At 42.3% G+C, this 25,213-nt stretch overlaps 1 protein-coding gene and 1 pseudogene across 4 annotated transcripts in view; one reads left to right on the top strand and one right to left on the bottom strand.

Annotated features, from left to right (window-relative positions):
- Positions 1-25,213, bottom strand: part of WWP2 (WW domain containing E3 ubiquitin protein ligase 2) — a 146,751-nt gene that overhangs the window by 116,472 nt on the left and 5,066 nt on the right. For all 4 annotated transcript variants that reach the window (XM_061387763.1, XM_061387760.1, XM_061387761.1 and 1 more), the window contains 3 exons: positions 10,245-10,329; positions 2,296-2,443; positions 1,823-1,944 (listed from right to left, as the gene is read on the bottom strand). In XM_061387763.1, coding sequence (XP_061243747.1) covers positions 1,823-1,944; positions 2,296-2,443; positions 10,245-10,329 — 355 coding nt within the window. Of the gene's footprint in view, positions 1-1,822; positions 1,945-2,295; positions 2,444-10,244; positions 10,330-25,213 lie in introns of those variants that run through there.
- Positions 6,482-6,543, top strand: LOC133231240 (U6 spliceosomal RNA; annotated as a pseudogene).

Genomic DNA, 25,213 nt, shown 5'->3' with positions numbered 1-25,213 from the left:
GAAAGACACAAAAGCGCATGATTCCACTTACAGGCAATATCTAGATTCAAAGAGACAGAGAGTAGAATGGTGGAGGTTGAGGGGAGTGAGGAAGTTGCTGTTTAATGGGTACAGAGTTCGAGTCTGGCAAGATGAAAAAGCTCTGGAGATGGATGGAGGTGATAGCTACAGAATCATGTGAATGAAATTAATGACACTCAACTGTACATTTCTAAATGGTTAAGAAGATGAGTTTTATGTTATGTGTTTTTTATCACAATTAATATAAAAATATATTAACACATTCTAATTTTTCTTTTTTTTTTTATGGCCATGCCGCTCAGCATGAGAATCTTAGTTTCCTGGCCAGGGACTGAACCCATGCCTCCTACTTAAGACTTTCCTACAGTGGAAGCAGAGAGTCTTAAGCACTGAACCATCAAGGAAGTCTCTATATTAATTTTGAAGAAAAAAAGGCATGTTGCAAAATAATATGATCATGTATGATCTCAATTTTGTTTCACTAACATCTTAAATATTAAGACACTGTATACAGGAAAAAAAAAAAAAACCTCAATGGTATATATCAAAAAGTTAATAATAATTATCACTAGGTACTGTGCTTCCAGGGGAATTTATTTTATTTTCTTTGTGCTTTTGTGCAAGTCCCAGTTTTTCTACAATTACCTTTGCCATTGAAAGCAAAAGTACGCCAACCAGACACAAGAAAAAGGAGAGAAAAGCACATGCATGTCGGTTGATGATCCTAACGGGAGAATGCCCAGAAGTATATTTCCAAATGACATAGTAAACATAATTACCCTTAAAATCAAATTATAAAAGGTAGACTAGCATGTGAGAAAATAAAGACCAACTCGGAAGACAGAGCAGGGGGTAGTTCCCTGTAGAATTAGAACAGAGGCAGGCCCTGATTTCAGACGATTCCCAGATCCACAGCGGATGCACATCACTGCGTGCCCAGCAGAAAGGAAGAGACTGGGGGAGCCTCGCACAGCACTCACGAGGCCCATCAGAAAGGACAGGCTCAGAAAGGCGAGACCCTTGAATCTCAGTGCTCCCCAGCCCCACCTCTCTCTCAAGCTACATCCACGTTCAGAAAATATTTGCTAGACAGCAGACATCAAGAGAAGAAGGAGGCTTTCTTTCTGTGGCATTCCCTCACCACATCTGGTGCTGCTCTGAATAGAGGCTTTATGAGGGAGGGTCCAGATGCCACAACCACGAGCTACTCCACTGACCACAAACAGCAATAAACAGACGTTAGGATTTAGATCTCTGTGTAGCAGAGACACTTTGAATAATCATGATGGAGCTTCCATCACATTCCAATATCCAGGAAATGTTTATCAAGTGCCTGCACAGAGCACCGTTTGTAACACCATCCCATGCAGACATGCACGCACACGTGCACACACACACACGCATGGAGCTCCTTTGTTCTGTTTGAGGGATCAGACTGGGAAAAAATGATTTAGGCTGGAAGCATTCAACAGTCTGATTCTACACATCACACATTAGGAAAAGAGGGGCAGGGGCAGAAGGAGAGCACACATATCCCTGAGGAAAGATCAAGAGGGAAACGTCCCAGCATGAAGGGCCCTGGACCAAGGGGGCTGAGTCCCACAGTAGAAGCAGAGGGTAGCCCTCAGCTTCCCTAGAACTCCAGGGATCCTATGCACAGGGAGCAGAGTCACTGCAGCCCTGGTCCAGGAGGAAACGGCATCACCCAGGTTTATCCACCACATGAGAGAGATCCCTGCCTTCATATCCCTTCCCCACACCCACAGATGAATCACGTCAGCCACCCCTGCATCATACATACTTTTGCCCCCATTGTTCTTCAGGACATTGGAGAGGTTGATGGAGGCGGTGCCTAGCAGTTCATTTCTCAAGGTGTGGCAGCTCCAGACCTTCAGGTCTAAATGACTCTGGGCTGTGACATTCCTGGAAAACAAATACTTGATTCATCACATCCAAGCAGACCAGTCATTCCTGCAACTTAGAAGAAGGCAGAGAAATTATACTGCTGTCATCTTGGAGACCAAGGGGGAACCCCAAAGAGGAAGACAGTCACAGATACCCTTCCCCACCCCACCCACCCGAGCTGACCCTGTACCATCTAGCAAACAATGAATGCTCTGTGAGCTCGACAATGTAAAAACACCTGAAGAGAAGGTGCCTCAGGTACCCAAGGCAGAGGACTAGAGGCTGATACACGAAACCTGGATCTCCCACAACCCCCTTCTCGACCTCCCCCAGGGGAGCTGCCTTCAGAGAGAAGGGGTTTTCTCTTACAAAATGATGATCTCGTTCCAGAGAAGCTCAGAGCTCCCAATTCGCTTTCCAGTCTTCTTGGTCTCGCTGGGGAGTCCATCCACAGCCACTTCCACAAACGAGTTAATTCGAGGTTGACGACTATGCACCTTGGGCTTTGCTGACACCACTGGCCGGGAAAGACAGAAAAAGTCAAGGATGAGTCAGAGGGCTCCCAGCTGCCCCCCTGTGGCACATGTTCTACCTCTTTTTTGTTGTTTCCTTTAAAAAGAGAAATTTTGCTTTTCCCTCATTCTAAAAGGACTTTTTTAAAATGTGAGGATATAAAAAAATATATATAGCACAAGAAAAGAAGATAAAAAAAAAATCACTCCTAACCTGAAAACACTGGGATGATTATCATTAAGTCATACTAGACTTTTTCTGATATCTGGTGAATACAGACTTTTTCTAGACTTTCATCTCTTACGTCCCTAATTCCTTAAAAACTCCTCTCCCCTCAAAATTCATTTCAAAAGTTACAACCTAAGCCCGTTTATAAGGATATGCCATAATTTAGTGAACTATTTTTCCATTGTTGAATAAATTGCCTCCAACTTTTGGCTCAGGAAAAATGACCACAAATGTATAAAGTATCTGCGTGCATGTCTGAGTATTCTTCCAAAGGATACGAACATTTTCTAAAGTTCTTAAAACCGCTCAATTCCTTTCTAAACCCATGTAGATACCCATCAGCACTATAGGAACATACCCATTTCACCAAACACTGCATAGCACTGAGTACTATGGTTTTTTTCCACTCTTGGCAAATCATGTAGGTGAAGCAAAAAAAAAAAAAAAAGAAATAGCATAAAGATAACAGCTAAGAGTTAATGAGCACTTGTCACAGATACTATGCTGTGCACACATTATCTCACCGAATCCTTATAGTGAGGCAGGAAATAACCTCATCACTGCATTTCACCCAGGAGGAAACAGGCTTGGGGAAGCTAGGTCACTGCCCCAGGCTACATATCCAGGAGCTTTGAGCCAGGATGTGCCTCTGGCTGCCTCTGACTCCACACTATGCCCTACGTCATGACCGGACTTCGCTTATTTGTTCTCATTTGTTCCTTCAGTCACTAGCCGGAGTGAATATTTTTCCCATGTACTTGTTAACCATCTGCATTTCCTCTTTTGTTCATTTCCTTTGTGTGGCAGCATTTCTGATGCTCACATGGTACCTACCAGCTAGCCAGGGACTCAGGACCATCTAAGCAAGCATATGCCCAGGGCTGGATGCTAGACAAGCTCCTTTTATACTATGTATCAGCCACAGTGGAAACTCCAGGTCACTAGGACAAAACCCATCTACATGGCTTCTATCCTATGCCCCAAATCAGAAGACATAACTGACAATCCTCACCAGTGATGAGAAGACTGCCTGAGCCAGAGCTCCCACCAAAAGTTAGCATACTTCTCCCTCCCAGACCTTCTGAGGGGTGACAATCCTGTAAAGGTCCACAACCGGGGACAGGGCAAAGCCACCTCTGATTCTCTTCTAGCAATCCTTTTCTTCTCCAGGCACCAAAAAACAGGAGAGAGAAATCAAGGAACAACAGCAAGAAAGCTGTGGTGAAGTTTCAGAAGCAACAGTGGATGGTCCTAGGAAAAAAGGTTGTAGTACTTGGAAATGTGGCCCAGAGTGGGAAAACGAGACTACCACACACAAAGATCGAGGTTAACTGAGGCCACCTAGTGGTAGGAGGGTAGCTCTGCATGCAGACCCTTAAATCTAAAAAGAAAACAGGGACTACTTGCAGAGTCCTACCATTTTGAGCAAGACAGTTTTTTTGAAATCAAAAAGTTCTAGCCTTTTATTTAACAGTTATGCCAACTAAGATCCAGAGAGGTAAGACAATGTATCCAAAATCAGAGAGCTAATCAGAGCAGTGCTCAGCCTTGAACCAAGTCTCCCAGCTCCCAGCCCAGTTCTGTGAACTCTGCCGTCATGTTTCCTTTTGGCCCTTGTTTTTTTGTTTGTTTAAAATATTTATTTGGCTGCACCAGATCTTAGTTGTGGCATGTAGGATCTAGTTCCCTGATCAGAGATGGAACCCAGGCTCCCAGCACTGGGAACACGGAGTCTAGCCACCGTACCACCAGAGAAGTTCTGGTCCTTGTTTTTTAGTATTTACTTAAAAATATAAAAAATAAAAAAAAATAAAAAAAATATATATATATATATAATGTGTGTATATACATATATATATAATTTCAGACGTTTAGAAAAGTTGTGAGACAAATACAAAGAATTCTTATAAACCCTTCACCCAGAATCACCAAACATTAACTTTTAACTGTATCTGCTTTATCATTCTCTTTTTCTCCCTTGATTTTCTCTTATACACATATTCATTTTTAACTAAAACTAAGAGTGAGTTGTAGACACTATGCCCCTTTAGTCCTAAATATTTCAGGCTGTCTTTTCTACTAACTGTGACATTTTCTAACAGAACCATAGTACAATTATCAACATTAGGAAATTCAACATTCTTTAATACTATTATGTTAAGGTACAGACCTTATTCAAATTTTGCCAATTATCTTATCGATGTCCATTATAGCAAAAGAGAAAAGGAAAGATTTTTTTCCTAGTCCTGGATGCAAGCTAAGATCACATAATGTAGTTAGTGTTTTTTACCATGAAGTTTCCAATTTACAGAAAATTGAAGAAAAATAATAGCATATTCTTCACTAATTGTTATCATTTTGCTACATTCACTTTTCCCCCCTCTCTGTGACTATCACCAATGTTACCTGGAGAACCTCTACAATAATAAAAATATCCACTCCATCACTGTTCAATACACTGCTGCAATATACACATGGCTTGAACTATGCTAGTGAGACTGAGGATTTGAGCTTTAAATTTTATTTAATTTTAATGTAAATAGTTTTTTGTGGCTACACTTTCTAACCTATTGGATAGCACAAAATACAGATGTAAGACATCTATGTCTGTATGTGTATGTATATACATATTTATCTACACAATTTAATTTTTGGTAAACTATTTGTAAGTAAGTTGTAGACCTCATGACAGATCAGCCCAAATTACTTTCAGAAAGCAACTGCTAAAAATAAGGACATTCTCCCACCCCACCTCTACCCAACTGTTATCATACCTAGAAAAAAATGTATAGTCACTCCCTCTTTCAGTTGATATTCATTCCATATTCAAATCTCCCCAATTATTCTAAATATATTTTTAAAGCTGTTTTTTCCCCAACCCAGGATCCAATCAAGATGCATAAATTATTTTCAGTTGCTATCTCCTTAATCTTTTAACACCTAGAATGCACTCCCTTCTTCTTCCATGACAATGATTTTTAAAGACTTCCACCAGATGTCTCATAAAAACACACTGAATCCTGCATTTTTCTGATTGTTCCCTCGTGGTTAGATGCACATTGAACATTTTTGTCAAGAATACTAACCACCCAGGTTAGGATGTAGACTTACTGTATACACCAGGCAATCCCCTTATGGGGGATGCTAATTTTGATCCTGTGGTTAATGTGGGCCCAGTTTGCCAGGTCACTTCACTGTAAAGATACATTTCCTTTCAACAATTTCTAATTAATTTTGAATGCTTAAAATGGTATTTTGAATGTTTCTTATTCTTAAAAGATAAGTCAAAATAAAGGTCTCACATTCATCTAGAGTTTATTTATTCACTATCTGAGGAAACATAAAATGCCAGTTTTCTTACACATGGAGTCAAATCTTCACATAGCATTTAAATTTTAAAGTCAACAAATAAGGTAAAAATCACATATTTCCAAAATGACATCCCTGAAGAGCTCTTAGGAAGGCAACGGAAGAGAGGTTGGCATATTATCTTTCAATAGATTCCAAATAGCCAGATTTTTGCTTCACTGTGTGGTTTTTGGTGTTCCTTCAGCTAAATATCAGATAAAATAGTTGGCTTACATTTGAGGGCCTTGGTGTCTTTAAAAATTAGATCTTAAAACTCTAGGACTAGGAGAAGGGTAAACTGGGAGATTGGGATTGACACATATACATACTACTATATATAAAAGAGATAACTAATAAGGACCTACTTACAGCACAGGGAATACTATTCAGTACACTCTGTAATGACCTATACAGGAAAAGAATCTTTAAAAAGAGTGGAGAGTGCTTGCTTTAGCAGCCCATATACTAAGATTAGCATGGCCCCTGCACAAGGTTGACATGCAAATTTGTGAAGCATTCCATATTTTTTAAATCAAAGATGACACAAATAGATGGAGAAATATACCATGTTCGTGGATTGGAAGAATCAGTATAGTGAAAATGAGTATATTACCCAAAGCAATCTACAGACTGAATACAATCCCTATCAAGCTACCAATGGTATTTTTCACAGAACTAGAATAAATAATTTCACAATTTGTATGGAAATACAAAAAACCTCAAATAGCCAAAGCAATCTTGAGAAAGAAGAATGGAACTGGAGCAATCAACCTGCCTGACTTCAGACTATACTATACAAAGCTACAGTCATCAAGACAGTATGGTACTACACAAACACAGACATATTGATCAATGGAACAAAATAAAAAGCCCAGAGATAAATCCATGTACCTATGGACACCATATCCTTGAGAAAGGAGGCAAAAAAACACAATGGCAAAAAAAAGACAATTCCCTTAACAAGAGATGCTGGGAAAACTGGTCAACCACCTGTAAAAGAATGAAACTAGAACACTTTCTAGCTTCTAACACCATAACACAAAAATAAACTCAAAATAGATTAAAGATCTAAATGTAAGACCAGAAACTATAAAACTCTTAGAGGAAAACATAGGCAGAACACTCTCTGACATAAATGACAGCAAGATCCTCTATGACCCACCTTCCAGAGTAATGGAAATAAAAACAAAAATAAACAAATGGGACCTAATTAAACTTAAAAGCTTTTGCACAACAAAGGAAACTATAAGCAAGGTGAAAAGGCAGCCTTCAGAATGGAAGAAAATAAGAGCAAATGAAACAACTGACAAAGAATTAATCTCCAAAATATACAAGCAGCTCATGCAACTCAATACCAGAAAAAATTAATGGCCCAATCAAAAATTAGGCTGAAGAACTCAACAGACAGTTCTCCAAAGAAGACATACAGATGGTTAAGAAACACATGAAAAGATGCTCAACATCACTCATTATCAGAGAAATGCAAATCAAAATCACAATGAGGCACCATTTCATGCCAGTCAGAATGGGTGCCATCAAAAAGTCCACAAACAATGAATACTGGAGAGGGTGTGGAGAAAAGGGAATCCTCTTACACTGCTAGTGGGAATGCAAACTAGTACAGCCACTGTGGAGTACAGTGTAGAGATTCCTTAAAAAATTTGAAATAGAACTGCCAAATGACCCAGCAATCCCACTGCTGGGCATACACACCGAGGAAACCAGAACTGAAAGAGACACATGTACCCCCAGTGTTCACTGCAGCACTGTTTACAATAACTAGGACATGGAAGCAACCTAGATGTCCATCGGCAGACGAATGGATAAGGAAGCTGTGGTACATATACACAATGGAATATTACTCAGCTATAAAAAAAAGAATGCATTTGAGTCAGTTCCAATGAGGTGAATGAAACTGGAGCCTATCATACAAAGTGAAGTAAGTCAGAAAGAGAAACACCAAACAGCATATTAACACATATATATGGAATTTAGAAAGACAGTAACAACGACCCTATATGCAACACAGCAAAAGAGACACAGATGTAAAGAGCAGACTTTTGAACTCTGGGAGAAGGCAAGAGTGGGATGATTTGAGAGAACAGCACTGAAACACGTATATTACCCTATGTAAAACAGGTGATCAGTGCAAGTTCAATGCATGAAGCAGGACACTCAAAGCCAGTGCTCTGGGACAACCCAGAGGGATGGGGTGGGGAGGGAGATGGGAGGGGGGTTCAGGATGGGGGACACATGAATACTCATGGCTGATTCAGGTCGATGTATGACAAAAACCACCACAATATTGTAAAGTAATTAGTCTCCAATTAAAATAAAGAAATTAATCTCAAAGAAAAAAAAGAGAGTGGATATATGTTTATGCATAACTGATTAACTTTGCTGTACAACTGAAACCAACACAACATTGTAAATCAACTACACTCCAATAAAATTTTTTAAAAATCTCTGGGACTGCACTATGGAGAGGCACAGAGAACTAAGGCAGATAGAGGGGATAGCAGGCCACAGTTCCCGAATTACACCTGAGGCTCCACCCATGAAACACACGGGAGGAAGAACCACCCACACTGTTTAAGTGGCTGTTTTTATCCTTCTCTCTTTCCCCCACCACTTTCCTGGTCAGTATTACCAAGTTCCTATAGGTTAAGTGCATGTATGATGAGATGCACCTGTATTATCAAGTTAGTTCTCGCCACACTAGTAAGAAAATACACACCAGGGAAAGGCAATAGAGAAACCTTCAGAAGTAAGTGTGTTGTGTTCCTGAATAACATGGCCCAAAAACAGGGACCTCAGGATATTGCAGGTTTCCATGGGCAGGCCTCTGTTTTGACCTAGTCCTGCTAATTATTAGATAAGGCAGTACAAGCTGTAATCTCAAATTCAAAACCCTGGCAGTTCACTCTAATTCTTCTCCCGAGTGCCACAACTAAGATCCTGTGCAGCCAAATAAATGAGTAATTGTAAAAAAATAAAATAGGTAGAGTGTTAAATACTACCAAGGGCTGAGAAGAAAAAGATAAAGTAGCAAAAAGAGGAGAGACATGAAGAAATCAAGGTAGGGGGTTTTCAGATGGAGGAGTCAGGGAAGGCCTAGTTGAATAGGGTGACTCTGGAGTAAAGACCTGCAGAAAGTAAGGATGTAGATGAGGTAGATAACTGAGTCAAAATGGTTATTTCACTCAGAGAGGACAGCAAGTGCAAAGGCCTAGGGGTGGGAGCGTGTCTGGCAGGGGCAATGAACAGCAAGGGAGGTCCACGTGGACCTGTGCGTCTAGCCAGAGCAGAGTAAACGAGGAACAGGAAATGAGGAGTGGCAGGGGCCATATCACGTGGGACCTTCAACTTCTACACTGAATGAGGGAGGCAGTCCTTGATATGTTTGAGCAGAGGAGGGACAGGAGCTGGCTTCCATTTTAAGGAGATCACAGGTTGTTGTGTGATCAACAGAATGAAGTGGGGCAAGGGGAAGCAGAAGGAAGCCGGGTTGGGAGGCCTCTGCCTTAATCTTAGGTGGAGATGATGCCAGCTGGTGGGACGGTGGGGGTGGTGAGAAGTGGCTGAACATGGCCCCTGTCTTGAGGGTAGACACAAGCAGATTTGCTGAATACAGGATTTTGAGGAAAAAAAGAAATCAGGAGATCAGTTCCAGGCATGTCACATTTTGGATGTTTACTAAGCATTCAGGAGGAGATGACAAATGGGCTACTGGATATACAAACCTAGAGGTCAGAAACAAGGCCAGGCTGGAAGTACAAATGTGGCAGTAATCTTATTATTGGTGACATCTTAAAGTGATATGGTTGGATGAACTCACCAAGGGGATGAGCGTACATAGAAAAGAGCCCTGGGAAGGGAAGGAACTGCCATTTTGTATAATTCTTCCAAAAAGTTCCTTTTTTCCTTCCTCTGCAAGAATTCCAACTTTAGGGTACTTCCATGGTAATTCAGCGCTTAAGACTCCACAGTTCCAATGCAGGGGGTACACATTTAATCCCTGGTCAGGGAACTAAGACCCTACATGCTACATGGTACAGCCAAAAAAATGTTTTAATTTTACAAAAAATTAAGAATTCCAGCTATAATATGACAACCCTGTAAAAATGAATAGTTTTGCTCGTAAGCCAAGATGTGGTATAATTCCACCTCTTTCCCAAAGATGGATGGGGCTGGACCTTAAATGATAAACTTCATACCGTGCCACTCACCTTTCAGGATAAGCTGAGACTTCTCAAAAGGCAGGGCCACCCCTGCCCGGCTGGAGCTGGCAGATGCCATGTCATCACCAGGACACTGAAAGACAAATACAGCAGCAGGTTTAGAGGACATCTAATAAGAGACTAAGGAACTGAGCTCAATTTTAATATCTGAGTTTAAAGAGACAGAAGAAGGAAAATCGCAACATTCAAACAACTGCAGCCATCAGCAGCCATGCTGCTTCCGGCCGAGTGATGTCTGTCTGTCTCTCTTGCGATGACTACTGAATCTGGGCATAACTTGGATGAGCTGAGTAAGACACAGGACTGCTACATCTGAGTCTTAAGGAGGGAGAGCCTAAAATAATATCTCTAAAAATAAAGTTACAGTTCAACAATTAAAAAAAAAAAGTAGGGGAACTAAGATCCCACATGCTGCAGGGCAGCTAAGCCCACACACCACAACCACTGAGCCCGCGAGCTCTAGAGTCCATGGTCCACAAGGAAAACCTGCCTGCCACAACTGGAGAAAGCCCAGGACATAACTAGAGAAAGCCCATGTCACAACAAAGATCCAGTGCAGCCAAAAATAAGTAAGTGGACAGAGGCTTTAATAAACATTTCTCTAAAGAAGATACACCAATAAGTGTGCTTGTTGGACAAGGAAATGACAGGCCAGGATTCAACCTACATCTTCCAATTCCAAAGCCCCACAGTTACTCAGTCGACCACGCTGTGCTCACCTGCATGCATGGGCTCATGAACCAGGCCAACGAGCACGGGAAATTGCCGGGAGCCAGCATGGGAGTCCCCACCCGTAACAAGGTCATGTGGGAGAGTCCTGGTGGGCAAGGCGAGCCAGAACTTGAGGGGTGCCCCTCTGGGCCTGCCTGAGCGTCTACCCCAAAACCAGAGTCTGCCTACTTTACTGCTTTGTGCTCTCACCTACACCTCTGACTTTACGGGGGGCTGTCCCCCACCACCATCTCTCTCACCGAAAAAAGAGTTAACTTACAGCTCTAGTTAATAAAGTTCCTGGGCGTGACAAGAGTGTTTTAGTTCACAAACCCCTGAGATGGCTCTCTAACTTGCCTAACAGGCTTACCCGGACTCCTACAGCTATGAAGACGATTGTTTACAGTCTCCCAACCATGAAAGGCACGGGAAGCTTAAGATATTCAAATAGTATAGAGCCTCTCGGAGAGTTAGAAATTGTCAGAATAAAACTAGTAGATTTCATTGTTGAGCCAATGCTTGCTGCCATGTTTCCACATCCCCTGTATTGTATCCTTGGAAGTGTATTAATTAATATAGTTGGTATGTAGAAAAAAAAAGTAGTGGCCTTGGTGTTAACAACTTTAGACCCTTAAGGTAATAAATTCTTTCCTTTGTTGTAAACCCATTGCACCTTTGCCCTATAGGAATGCAACTTTATCTAACACCTTCGGGAGGATGGCGCCAAACTTTAAAATAATTACTCTTAGAGAAAATAAGTCTTATGGTTGACAAACCTTTGTCAGAGTCATAAAATGTTAACAGGCCTTCTGGCCAGAAGATGATGTAAATCACCTAAACCATTTGTATACGATAAGTTTGCAGAAAAGAAATCCTGTGATAAGGATCAAAGACTGCTGACTTTGCATGATTTCACATCCCCTATTATCCTCTATGTGCAACTTAGGGTATAAAAGCCCCTGTGGAAAATAAAGCTACAGGCCTTGCTCACCGAAGCTTGGTCTCCCCATGTCATTCTTTCTCTCACCTTCTGGCTGAATTCCCATCTGGAGCGTGGAAGCTCGTCAAGCCTACTAATTTTGCCTGGGCTTCTAAGATCTGACCGGGGAGGCCTTAGTGTTTCCTCTCCTTCGGGAGAACGGGAGGACGCCTGCGGCCTACGTAGGTGACGCAAACTCCTTGTCTTGGAGTTTTATTGGTTTTCCACATAAACCAAGTTATTCAGCCTCTTTTCTCCACTGAATTTTCTCACTGAGCTATCCCTATTTAACCACTCTTTATATCTCTAATTAATCTATTCTAAATTGCCAACGCTGTCATCCTGAGGGAATCCCTGGACCCGGGGCTGGACCCTGGTAGGAAATAATTCTTAATTGACAACATCAGCCATAAGGCATACCCGTCGCTTCATCTTGGCTAGAAGCAGAAGTCTATCTTGCCTTCTGAATGGATCTTTCTACTCATATATAATTGCATAAACATCATCATTTGGAAAATATTGGTTCACTGAGGTCTATAGATAGTCCAAATGTTGACATGTTTCATCAATCTCTATCCAAAAAAGTTCCATTTGTGAATGTCACCACTGATCTCATCAGACAAGGTTTTGAGTATTGGGAAGCTTTCAAGCTCTTTGTGGTAGATGTAAGGGTTCCAAAATTTCTAATTTTCACTTAAAACTCATATTTTATCGTTGGCAAAAAGTACTGTCAGTTGTTTTCTTTGAAGTGACAGGCTCACTTCATTCATCTTCAGGAAAATGTCTGCCAAACACCGAAATCTATTAACATTAGTTTCTGTTGATTTTTTTATAAAGCAAAAATGTTATTTCATGAGAAAAGCAACTATATAATTCAGCTCTCTATTCAAGCAGTCACACAAGTGCTTTTTCTCAACACAGCCATTATACTGCAGTACACAGGAAAAGGTGTTTCAGGCATATTTTCCATTTTCATCACACAGAATATTAGTCATTTTACTGCTTCATCAAGCACATTTTCAAGTGAAACTGGCTTTTTCTTTCCTCTTTACTGAGTGGGCCGTGGTGAGGAACACAGTGACAGTGGCCCGGGCTGGGCACATTGCCCTGATTTACACTGGGGCACCAACATGTTCACTGACCTTTGCTTTCGCACCATGAGTGCAGATGTGTCACAGTGAAAGAAGGCAAAGTTACCATGAGAACAGTTTTGACCCTGCAAAACCCTAAAAGTCGTGAGGGGCCACCAGGGCCCTGAGGATCACACCCAAGAACAGCTACTGTAAAAACACTATGACCAGGGCTTCCCTGGTGGTCCACAATGAAGAACAGCCCCTGCTCACTCCTGTGCAGCCCGTGTGCAGCAAGGAAGACCGAGGACAGCCAAAAACAAACAAATAAATCTTATTTAAAAAACAAAAAACACCCACTATGACCCAATTTCATTCCTTTTTCTGGCTGAGTAATATTCTATTTGTAGAGACATGGATGGACCTAGAGGCTGTCATACAGAGTGAAGTAGGGCTGAAAGAGAAAAACAAATATTGTATATTAATGCATATATATGGAATCTAGAAAAATGGTACAGATGAACCTATTTGTAAGGCAGGAACAGAGACGGGACATACAGAACAGATGTGCGGACATGGGGTGGGGGAGGGATGAGCTGGGAGACTGGAATTGATACACTACTATGTGTAAAATAGATAGCTAGTGGGAACCTCCTATACAGTACAGGGAGTTCAGCTCAGTGCTTTGTGCCGATCTACATGGCTGAGATCAGTCAGTTCAGTCCAGTCGCTCAGTCGTGTCTGACTCTGCAACCCAATGTACTGCACCACGCCAGGCTTCCCTGTCCATCACCAACTCCCGGAGCTTGCTCAAACTCATGTCTATTGAGTTGGTGGTGTCACCCAACCATCTCACCCTCTGTCGTCCCCTTCTCCTTCTGCCCTCAATCTTTCCCAGTGTCAAGGTCTTTTCTAATGAGTCAGTTCTTTGCATCAGATGGCCAAAGTATTGGGATGGAGGGGGTCTAAGAGGGAGAGGATACATGTATACATAAAGCTGGTTCACTTCGTTGTACAGCAGAAACTAATATAACACTGTAAAGCAATTATACCCCAATTTAAAAAAAGAACACTACGAAATTCCTATTCCATTCAACATCATTTGTACCTTCTTTCATTCTATTTGTATCTGATCTCTCCTCTTAACTCCCTCTTCTGAAGAGCTATTTAACCTTAAAATGTGGTTATGAATGCACCATATTATTCTAAGAATGGAAGTCCTTTGTATGAGAATTAAATGTAGCTACAGCTAAGTCACATTGACTTTGACATTTTCCACAGATGAATTCTATGCTTCAAGATTTTAGCAAAAACAAAACAAAACCATTTGCCTTCTTTATGAGATATACCCAGTCCAAAAAAAATTTTAAGGGGCCAGTTGTTCTTCTAGACTAGTCTGTAACAGGCATGTTTACTTCGATCTTAAATGTAAAGCAGCAGTGGAAACTTCTGGAACGTTATGGGTAACATACAGGAACATAATACTGCAACTATTCTTATCAAGACTTCTGGAAACCAGACATCCATGGTACTAAATCCAATAGTGAATTCTCGATCCTTGTCTTAGATGACCTATTGGCAGCTTCAGACACAATGGACGGTTGACTCTTTCTTCCTTGAAATGCTTTCTCCTCTGGTCTCTTCCAGGACACCACTGCTTGATTCTCTTCCTGCCTCTCAGGCTGCTTTTTCTCAGCCTCCTTCATTGGCTTCTTCTCCGCTCCTGAACCTTCAACCACCTGTGTGTCCAATAGCTTAGCCCTTACACATCTACCCTTGGTTATCTCAGCACATCTCATGGTTTCAGCTACCATCTCTTTGTGGACAATCCCCAGTGGGTGTGTTCAGTATGAACCTCACCCTTGAACCTCAGGTTCTCTTGTCCATTGACAAAACTGAGCTTCTGACATTTGCCCTCAATCCTGTTCTGTGTCTCAGTTAATGACAACTCCTTCCATCCATACTTCTGGAAGCAATGAAAATTAGGTGGTATCTGGCAACCTCTGACTGAGTTAAAGATGCCCCCTGAATATTCACTGGAAGGACTGATGCTGAAGGTGGAAGCTCCAATACTTTGGCCCCCTGATGTAAAGAGTCAGTTTATTAGAAAAGACCCTGATGCTGGGAAAGATTGAAGGCAGGAGGAGAAGGGGATGACAGAGCATGAGATGGTTGGATGGTGTCACCGACTCGATGGACATGAGTCTGAGCAAGCTCTGGGAGATGGTAAAGGACAGGGAAGCCAGGAGTGCGGCAGTCCATGGGGTCGCAGAGAGTCGGACCCGACTGTGAGACTGAACAACAACAACAATAACTGTACCTCCCAGGATTCCACCTGTAGGTATTTGCTGGGGGAAAATCCCCCAACCAATGCAGAAGAAACCATGTTTAAAATGTTCAACATGGTAATATTCATAACAGCAAACATTTGTAAATAACCCAAATGCCCAACAGTGAGAGGAATGAATACATTGTGAAATAGTTATAAAATGCGATGCTATAGATTTCTTGAACTGTAGGATTTCAGCCTACACACACAAACACCAAACTATAATACTAGAACTAAAAAGAAAAAAAAAAAGTATCAGCATACCAATAGGACAATGCCATTGGTATGCATTTGAACCTACACAAAACAAGTGCGTTGACTGTTGTGGACACACATAAGGGAATAAAAGTACAGAAGCATGGACTCGAAGGGGCCACACCAAGCTGAGGACAGCAGTTACCTCTGGGGAGCAGAGGAGGGAGCAAGGCAACTGGCGCGAACAGAGAGAGACCAAGGGAGCTTCAACTGTATCTGCCACATTTCATTCTTTAAAGGAAAAAATACTGAAGCAAATATGGCAAAATGTTAATATTCATTCAATCCAGATGGTGGCTTTTATGACTGTTATCTTTTTCTCTGAACCACTTCATATGTTTGTTCTTTTTTCATAATTTAACAGTAAGTTTAAAAGAGAGAGAAAAAAAAAGATGATATCTTGAGTAATGAAGGAAAGATTAATGATTGTAAATTAAGCCTCAGGGCTTTCAGTAACAGAGGTGCAAGCACTAAAAGTTGGAAATCCATTATTTGTAGACTTAAAAAAAAAAAAAAAGAATAATTTAAAAATCTTTACATCTACTGGGACTTGTTTTCTCCTAAAGCAACTCGACTGAGTATAATTTTTAAACTAGCTTGTTCTCCCTGAGCTTTAGCTGTTTTTAGCCTTTGGACGGAACTCGAGAGAATTCTGGAGGATGAAACTCAAAGCCCTCACATGTTCTGTTAAATGCGAGGAAGACCAAACCTCTTGATCTATACTTCATGGCCTGAAAACAAAATCAATCAGATAAATTCCAAAGGTAGCTCAGAACAAAACCAACAGGAAAAGCAGTAGAAATAGATAAAACTACCATGTTTTCTTTCTCTAACATCTTTCATAATTACAGTCACTGTTTACTCACAATAACTCATGTTATTCATGCAGGGCTTTGTCTGTCTCTCCAAATCCATTAGCAAGATATCACCCTGACACTACAAGGTAGGTCTTGAATTGAACCTTTCCAATCCATGTATAAATACAAATAACCATCACTATTGAAAGAAGTCAGATCCTACCCCAAAGTACCTATGATTTCTGTCTCAGAGCCCCATGTTGGACATGGTTCCAATGGGCATGAGGTCCAAACTCCTAACACCCACTTTAGGAAGTTTATGAAACCTGAGATCCAGATTTTACACTTCGCCTGTCTAAGCAACACAACTAAATGACTCTTTACATGCTCAAATAAATTTTTCCCCTGCTAATAGTGATGAAAGTATTTGTATTCAAGTCATTCCCAAGAAAACTGAGTTAGCATAAATGTGGGACAGACAGAGGGAGGAGGGAGAACATGCTAAAATATCACCAAAGGTTATAGATGCACAAAGAATTTCATTATTCAAGGGAGTGATGGATTTATTGGGAGACAAACAGGGGAGCTGGAACTAAGTGTGGTAGATCTACCCACATTTTCTTAAAAAATAAAAAACATTGTCTTCTGAACTTCACCTCTACATAAACCTCAACAAGCACTTTTTAAAATAAAATATAAAATAACAGTAGAAAATATAAAAGTATATCATACATAAAGGAAAGTGTTATTTCATAAAAACTGTATTTAGGGACTCCCCTGGGAGTCCAATCGCTTGGACTCCACATTCCCAATGCAGGTAGGTAGGCCTGCGTCCAAAGCCTGGTCAGGGAACTAGAACCACACGCTGCAACTAAAGATCCTGAGTGCTGCAACTAAGAGCAGACATAGCCAAACGAATGAATAATTAACTAATTAATTAAACACTTGTAAAGGTCACAGCCCAGGGACAGAGACCCATTAAGAGACTCAGATTTAAGGAATTCCCTGGTAGTCCAGTGGTTAGGACTCTGCACTCTCACTGCCAAGGGCCCAGGTCAGGGAAGTAAAATCCCACAAGTCACGCAGCCCAGCACCAACAAAAAAACGAGATTCAACCCTAAAATTATAAAATGCTTTCCCTCCCCCACATTCTGCCACTGTATCAAGGGTCCAAAATATTAGAGCTAAAAGGTATACACTCTACTTAAGAAAAAGTTCTTAGGAGGACCAGAGACACAAGGGAAGCAAACACAAGGATACTAGCATAATATGAACTGCTGCTGCTGCTGCTAAGTATCTTCAGTCGTGTCCTACTCTGTGCGACCCCACAGACGGCAGCCCACCAGGCTCCCCCGTCCCTGGGATTCTCCAGGCAAAAACACTGGAGTGGGTTGCCATTTCCTTCTCCAGTGCATGTAAGTGAAAAGTGAAAGTGAAGTCGCTCAGTTGTGTCCAACTCTTAGCGACCCCATGGACTGCAGCCTACCAGGCTCCTCCGTCCATGAGATTTTCCAGGCAAGAGTACTGGAGTGGGGTGCCATTGCCTTCTCTGAATATGAGCTTCAGGTACCTTCAATTACTTTAATCATTAAATACAAGCCAACTCCAAGCCAGATTACACAAAACGCCCAACTAGATAAAAGCCTGTTCACTCACCCCAGGTCTTATTATCTAATACATCATGCCTGGCTTTCAACTAGAAACTATAAGCTATACTAAAAGGCAAGAAAAAATAGTGTGAAGAGACAAAGCAAGCATCAGAATTAGACTCAGATATGACATACATTTTCAAATGATCAGACAGGGAATTTAGAATAACTATTATTAATATCTTAAGAGCTCTAATGGAAAAAGCTGACAACATTAAAAACAGAGGGGTAGGTAATAGTAAGCAGAGACATGGAAGCTCTAAGAAAGAATACAAATAAAATGCAGAACACAGTAACAGAAATGAAGAAGGCCTGGACGTTGCTGAGGAAAGAATCAGTAAGCTTGGAAATAAATTAACAGAAACATTCCAAACTAAAATGCAAAAAGAAAAAACAGAATTAATGAAAAAAGAAAAAACAGAAACTGCCAAGAACTGGGGGACAATTTTAAAGGGTATAAAATACACATAACTAAAATACCAGAAGAAGAGAGAATGGAGCAAAAGAAATATCTGAAGTAACATGGCCAATAATTTCCTAAAATTAACGATATACACCAAACCACAGATCCAGGAAGCTCATAAGAATCAAAAACACCAAAGTCAATTTGACTAAAAATACAAAAATCAAAAAAGAAACTTAAAAAACAAGAAAGAAGAGAATGCAATGGGATATTTACAGTGTTAAAAGGAAAAACCCACCAACCTAGAATTTTCCATCCAATGAAGTTACCATTCAAAGGAGAAAAAATGATATTCTCAAACAAAAACCTGCTATGCAAAAACTGTTGAAAAGAAGTTCCTTAGAAAGAAGGAAAATTATATAGGTCAGAGACTCATATCTACACATAGGAAAGAGCGTGCGTGCGTGCGTGCGTCTGCGTGTACACGTGCGCACGCGTGAATGCCCAGTCATGTCCGACTCTTTGCAACCCCATGGACTGTAGCCAGCCAGGCTCCTCTGTCCGTGGAATTTTCCTGGCAAGAATACTGGAGTGAGTTGCCATTTCCACCTCCAGGGGATCTTCCTGACCCAAGGATCAAACCAAGTCTCCTGTGTCATCTGCACTGCAGAGAGAGTCTTTACCACTAAGCTACCAGGAAAGAGCATGAGAGAAGGAATAAATGAAGCTCCACCCACTGGCTTCTTTATACAGTAAAAGATGGGTACTGAGGGAAATGGCGTGTGTGGGGAGGCGACGTCAAATAGGAAACAAACAAGAGAACTAGAGAAGGGGAAAACAAAGCAGTGAAGGAACACAGGGATTTGGTGGTAGGAGCTGGAAGTAAGATTTTAAAGGTTGCAGACAAGCCAAGTCTCATTTAGAAGGGGATTTTCCCTTCCGAGCAAAGGTCTGAAGAAGGAAACTGAGGGTATCTGCCTTAGAACATGCCAAGCAGAAAGGGGCTTCCCGAGTGGTCCAGTGGTTAAGAAACCGCCTTGTTATGCAGGGATCTCCCATGGCATGGAGCAACTAAGCCAGAGCTTCGCAACTACTGAGCCCAAACACCACAACTAGAGAGTCTGTGCACAGCAACAAAAGATCCTGCATGATGCAACTAAGACCCAAAGCAACCAAATAAAGAACATTCCAGGCAGATAAAAGGGCAAGAACAAAAGCTCTTGAGATTGTACCAAACTGTACCAAGATTCTTGAGAGTGTAAGGAACAAAAGGGGGCCAGTGCTGCTGGAGGGCAGAGAAAGAGGAGGATAATAGTGGTAAGAGATGTGACTGCAGAATCCCCTGGCAATCCAGAGGTAGGACTCTGCACTTTGACTGCTGGGGGCACGGATTCAATTCCTGGTGGGGGGACTAAGATCTCACAGGCCTCAGGGCAACTACTGAGCTCATGCTCCAGACCAACAGAAGACCAAGTGCCACACCAAAGACCCAGTGCAATTAAAATAGAAAAACAATTCTTGACTTGACCTGGACAGAATAGAGGTGAAAATACATGGCTGACTCTTTGTTTTTGTTGAAATATAGTTCAGGCACCGTAAGTTCACCCTTTTAAAGCATACAATTTGGTGAGCTTTGGTATATTCAGAGAGTTGTACAACCATCACCACTATTGAATTCTGGAACATTTCCATCACCCCAAAAGAAACCAATAGTCACTTCTAACTCATCTGTGCTCCCCTGTCCCTAACCACTAACCTCTTCTGTCTCTCTGGATCTGCCTATCCTGGATATTTCAAATAAATGAAATCAAACAATATGTAGTCTTTTACATCTGGTTTCTTTCATTAGCATAATGTTTTCAAGGTTCCCCACACTGTAGCAGGTATCAGTATTTCATTTCTTTTTCTAGCTGAGTAACATTCCATTTGTAAGAACAGACCGCATTTTGTTTACCCATTCATCAGCCAATGGACAACTCAATGTTTGTGTTATTAGGACGGGTTGATTCTTACGTTGCTGCAGTTGGCTGGTCTGCACGACTTGCAGGATCTCACTTCCCTGACCAGGGATTGAACGTGGACCACCACAGTGAAAGTGCCAGTCCCAGCCACTAGAATTCCCAGGATAGGTTGATTCTTTAAGCATGGGTTCATAAAGAGTCAGATACAACTGAGTGACTGACACTTCTCACTTAGCAATGGCAGATTTGGTATCTGCAGGGGTCACGGCAGGGGACTATAACTGTCAAGGGCACCTCCAGCAAGAGGGCATCTGGCCTTCTGACTACACCTCTTCCAAACCCCTTTGATTCAACCCAACCAGTCCTGAGCCTGGGTCAGTCTTTCAACACATGTTCACAGACCCCTGGTGAGCCCCGGGTCTATGCCAGGCCCTGGAAATGCAGAATGCCATGAGGCTCCTGCCCTTTGGGACTCAGATATCTTGATCTAAGAGACCCCCATTAAATAAATCCTCAGAGAGCTCTTGGCAGGAGAAAGCAACCACACATCAGATTTAGCAAGTGACAGTGTCTGAAGTACTTGATTATTCTTATCACCCAACTTCAGCAAGAACATTTTAGACCAGTAAGTAAATCTTTTGGAAACAGACTACTTCATCAGTCACTAGCCATCACGTGGCACTGGACAAGTTACTTCTCATCCTCTCTAAATTTCAGTTTCCTAGTCTGTGACATGAACCTAATGATAGCATTTAATGCTTACCTTGTAAGATGATCATAGGGAATAAACGAGTTCAGGTAAAGCAGCCAGCAAATAACTACTAAGTGCTCTTTAAGGATTACTACAAGCTAAACGTGTTCTTGATGTTGAAATTCCAGCTCTGAGATTCCTGAAATTCTTGACCCACGTTTGACTCAAGGAACCACTGAACACTGATCTTGAGACAGAAGAACTTGCACAGCAGATGAGGTAGGGAAGAGCAAAGACAACTCACCAGCACTAAGATTTTATTTTTAATTAAAAAATAGGTAGAAGGGCTTCCCTGGTGCCTCAGTGGTAAAGAATCCACCTGCCAGTACTGGAAACACTGGTTTGATCGCTCGTCCAGGAAGATGCCACATGCCACAGAGCATCTAAGACCTTGTGCCAAAGTAATTAGAGTCTGTGCTCCAGAGCCTGAAAGCTGAAGCTACTGAAGCTACACACTCGAGTGCATGCCCCACAACAAGAGAAGGCACCACAGTAAGAAGTCCATGCTCGCCCCAACGAGAGAGTAGCCCCCACTCACTGCAACTGGGGAAAAGCCCGTGCAGCACTGAAGACCCAGCACAGCCCGAAATAAATAAACAAATATTTTTTTAAAACAACAGGTAGAAATAGGCAGAGCTTCTTATTCATAAGCACAGATCCATTCTGTATCCACTTCTTGAAAGAAGTGGATGAGACAGGTCTGTTCAGAAGATTCCTCTTTCCCCCACCCTCTCATGCTTTTCCAACATCAATGCTTCTTTCTTGGCCTCTTTCCTCTGTCCACCACTGAGTTCCCTTCCATCCTCCAAAGACCCATCTTGAAAAGCAATCAAATGGAACTGAACTTGGCCTAAGGCCATCCGTACAAAGACCAAGCACATAAAAAGAGAGGGAGGGACAGGGGAGGTCACAGCACTGGAAGCACAGTGGGACTGTAAGTTAGTAATAAAAGAGACAGGGATGTTCCCTGGTGGCCTAGTGGTTAGGATTCTGGGTGTTCACTGTTGTGACCCAGGTTCAAACCCTGGCTGGGGAATTGCAAGCTGCACAGCTGGCCAAAATAAAACAGAGAGAGGAGACTGGAAAGCAGTTCCAAGGACAAAACAGGAAGCAAAAGGCATGGGTGACACAGAAAGAGGACCTGCCCTAGGTCAGGGCTGCCAAGTCTTGATAGCTGGCATTTTCCTGGAAGGAGTGATTAACGTGGGGACTGGAAGCACTGAATGTTTTTCAAGCTGCTGGGGGAGAAGCAGGAGCAGGGGACTGCAACCTTCTCAAAAAGATTCAGTTGGTTCTTTTTAAGAGAAACAAGATTTTCCCTTTTGTCCCTACCTCTCAGAAATTCAAGAGTCTAAAACTGTCTGAAGCGACCCAAAGTCATTCAAAAGCAGTTCACTGACCTGATTCCAGTGGAAGCTGACGTTCACGCATCCACTACCACAGGTCCTGCTGACAGAAGCATCAGACCTGGGTTCAGAAGACCAAGATTCAAACGCCAGCCCATCCATGTCTTAAGTTACACCACCTCATGCATGGATCACTTCACCACAGAGAGATTCTGTTTGTTTTAAATCTATAAAACAGCAGGATGCCTGGCAACATGCATTCAATACCTCTTAGGTAGAACCCACATTTCCAACAGTAAAAAGTCATTACCCGTCCTTGCGGGCTGTCTGTCTCTTTCCCATCCTTCCTGGAGGTCTCTAAATTGGTTGCCAACCCAGAAAGCCCAACTAATTCCAAAAAGTGGAACTCAAATAGATTTTCAGCGGCACTACAGAGACACATGCTTGGAAGAGTCACCTCCTTAGAAAGAAAAGAAACCCATTAGTTTGTGGTTATTCAAAAGGGTCTTTAGATGAAAAGTGAAAAGGAGAGAAAACCAAGCTCCCCAAAATACACTGCAATGCTTAAAATACCTGCTAGTATAAACCAAGATTTTTGTTTCAAAATTTAAATTCTAGCACTCCTCTTGGCTATGTGTCCACATTACGCCATAAGTGACCTTGCCCAGTCTCCTCACCTCCTCATGCTAACCACTTCCACAGGCACATCCCCAGCCCAGCCTGACTCTGGACTTCCCTACTGAACTGCCCATGACACCATCACTGGGCATTCTACAATCAGAGTCAATGAAATTGAGCCCCAGCCTTGTTTCTCCTACAGTCTTCCTGTTTCAGTCAGTTCAGTTCAGTTCAGTTGCTCAGTTGTGTCCGACTCTTTGCGACCCCATGAATCGCAGCACGCCAGGCCTCCCTGTCCATCACCAACTCCCGGAGTTCACCCAAACTCATGTCCTTTGAGTCGTTGATGCCATCCAGCCATCTCATCCTCTGTCGTCCCCTTCTCCTCCTGCCCCCAATCCCTCCCAGTATCCGGGTCTTTTCCAGTGAGTCAACTCTTCGCATGAGGTGGCAAAAGTACTGGAGTTTCAGCTTTAGCATCATTCCTTCCAAAGAAATCCCAGGGCTGATCTCCTTGCAGTCCAAGGGACTCTCAAGAGTCTTCTCCAATACCACAGTTCAAAAGCATCAATTCTTCGGCACTCAGCTTTCTTCACAGTCCAACTTTCACATCCATACATGACTACTGGAAAAACCGTAGCCTTGACTAGATGAACCTTTGTTGGCAATGTCTCTGCTTTTGAATATGCTGTGTAGGTTGGTCATAACTTTCCTTCCAAGTAGTAAGCGTCTTTTAATTTCATGGCTGCAATCACCATCTGCAGTGATTTTGGAGCCCAAAAAATAAAGTCTGACACTGTTTCCACTGTTTCCCCATCTATTTCCCATGAAGTGATGGGACCAGATGCCATGATCTTCCTTTTCTGAATGTTGAGCTTTAAGCCAACTTTTTCACTCTCCTCTTTCACTTTCATCAAGAGGCTTTTGAGTTCCTCTTTACTTTCTGCCATAAGGGTGGTGTCATCTGCATATCTGAGGTTATTGATATTTCTCCCGGCAATCTTGATTCCAGCTTGTGCTTCTTCCAGCCCAGCATTTCTCATGATGTACTCTGCATAGAAGTTAAATAAGCAGGGTGACAATATACAGCCTTGATGGACTCCTTTTCCTATTTGGAACCAGTCTGTTGTTCCACGTCCAGTTCTAACTGTTGCTTCCTGATCTGCATATAGGTTTCTCAAGAGGCAGGTCAGGTGGTCTGAAACCTCCTGTTTCAGTTAGTAGCAATTCCATTCTTCCAGGTGTTCACACCACAGATTGCGTTGCCTTGACTCCTTTCTCCCTTTCACATCGCCTCCACCCCCGCTGTAGGCGTACTTCAAAATAAACCCAGGCCGAACTGCTGCTGACCACCTCCATCACTGCCACCCACCCATCCTTCACCTGGACCACGGCAGGAGCCTCTAAACTTGTCTCCCTGCTTCTACCTCACTCCTCTTTGCTTTCTCCACAAGGCACCCAGAGTGAGTCTGTTAAAAGACAGGATGAAATGTGTCCAATCCACTGCACAAAATCCTCCAATGGCCCCAACTCACTCTGAGTGAAAACAAACATCCTCACAGTGGTCTGCAAGGTTCCCACAACCTGCCCATCTCTCCCTTTACCCCCAGCGCCTCTCTGACCTCATCCTCTTCACTCCTCCCCTTTACCCACCCACTCCAATCACACTGGTCTCCTGGCAAGTCCACCAACCTGCCAAGGGTGGTCCATCCTTTGGGCTTTCGAGCTTGCTCTTCCCTCTGTCTGGACCACTATGTCCCCATTTAGCCACTTGGCTCCTCTCACCTCCTTCAGATATTCACTCAACTGTTACCTTCTCAGGAAGACTTCCTAAGCACTCTTTTCAAAATTGCAATGCCAAGACTTCCCGGGTTGTCCAATGGCTAAGCCTCTGAGCTCCCAATGCAGCAGGCCCAGGTTCAATCCCTGGCCAGGGAACTAGATCCCACATGCCCCAACTGAGAGTTCAAATACCACAACTAAAGTTCCCATGGGCTGCAACTAAGGATCTGAGTGCCACAACTAAGACCTGGTACAGCTAATATTTATTACTTTATTAATAAATAAAATTTTAATGCCAGGCAACAC

This window comes from Bos javanicus, chromosome 18 (assembly GCF_032452875.1).
Source record: "Bos javanicus breed banteng chromosome 18, ARS-OSU_banteng_1.0, whole genome shotgun sequence".
NCBI classification, from domain to species: Eukaryota; Metazoa; Chordata; class Mammalia; order Artiodactyla; family Bovidae; genus Bos; species Bos javanicus.
The sequence above is the reverse complement of the archived record's forward strand: the minus strand, read 5'-3'. Positions and strand labels throughout refer to the sequence as shown.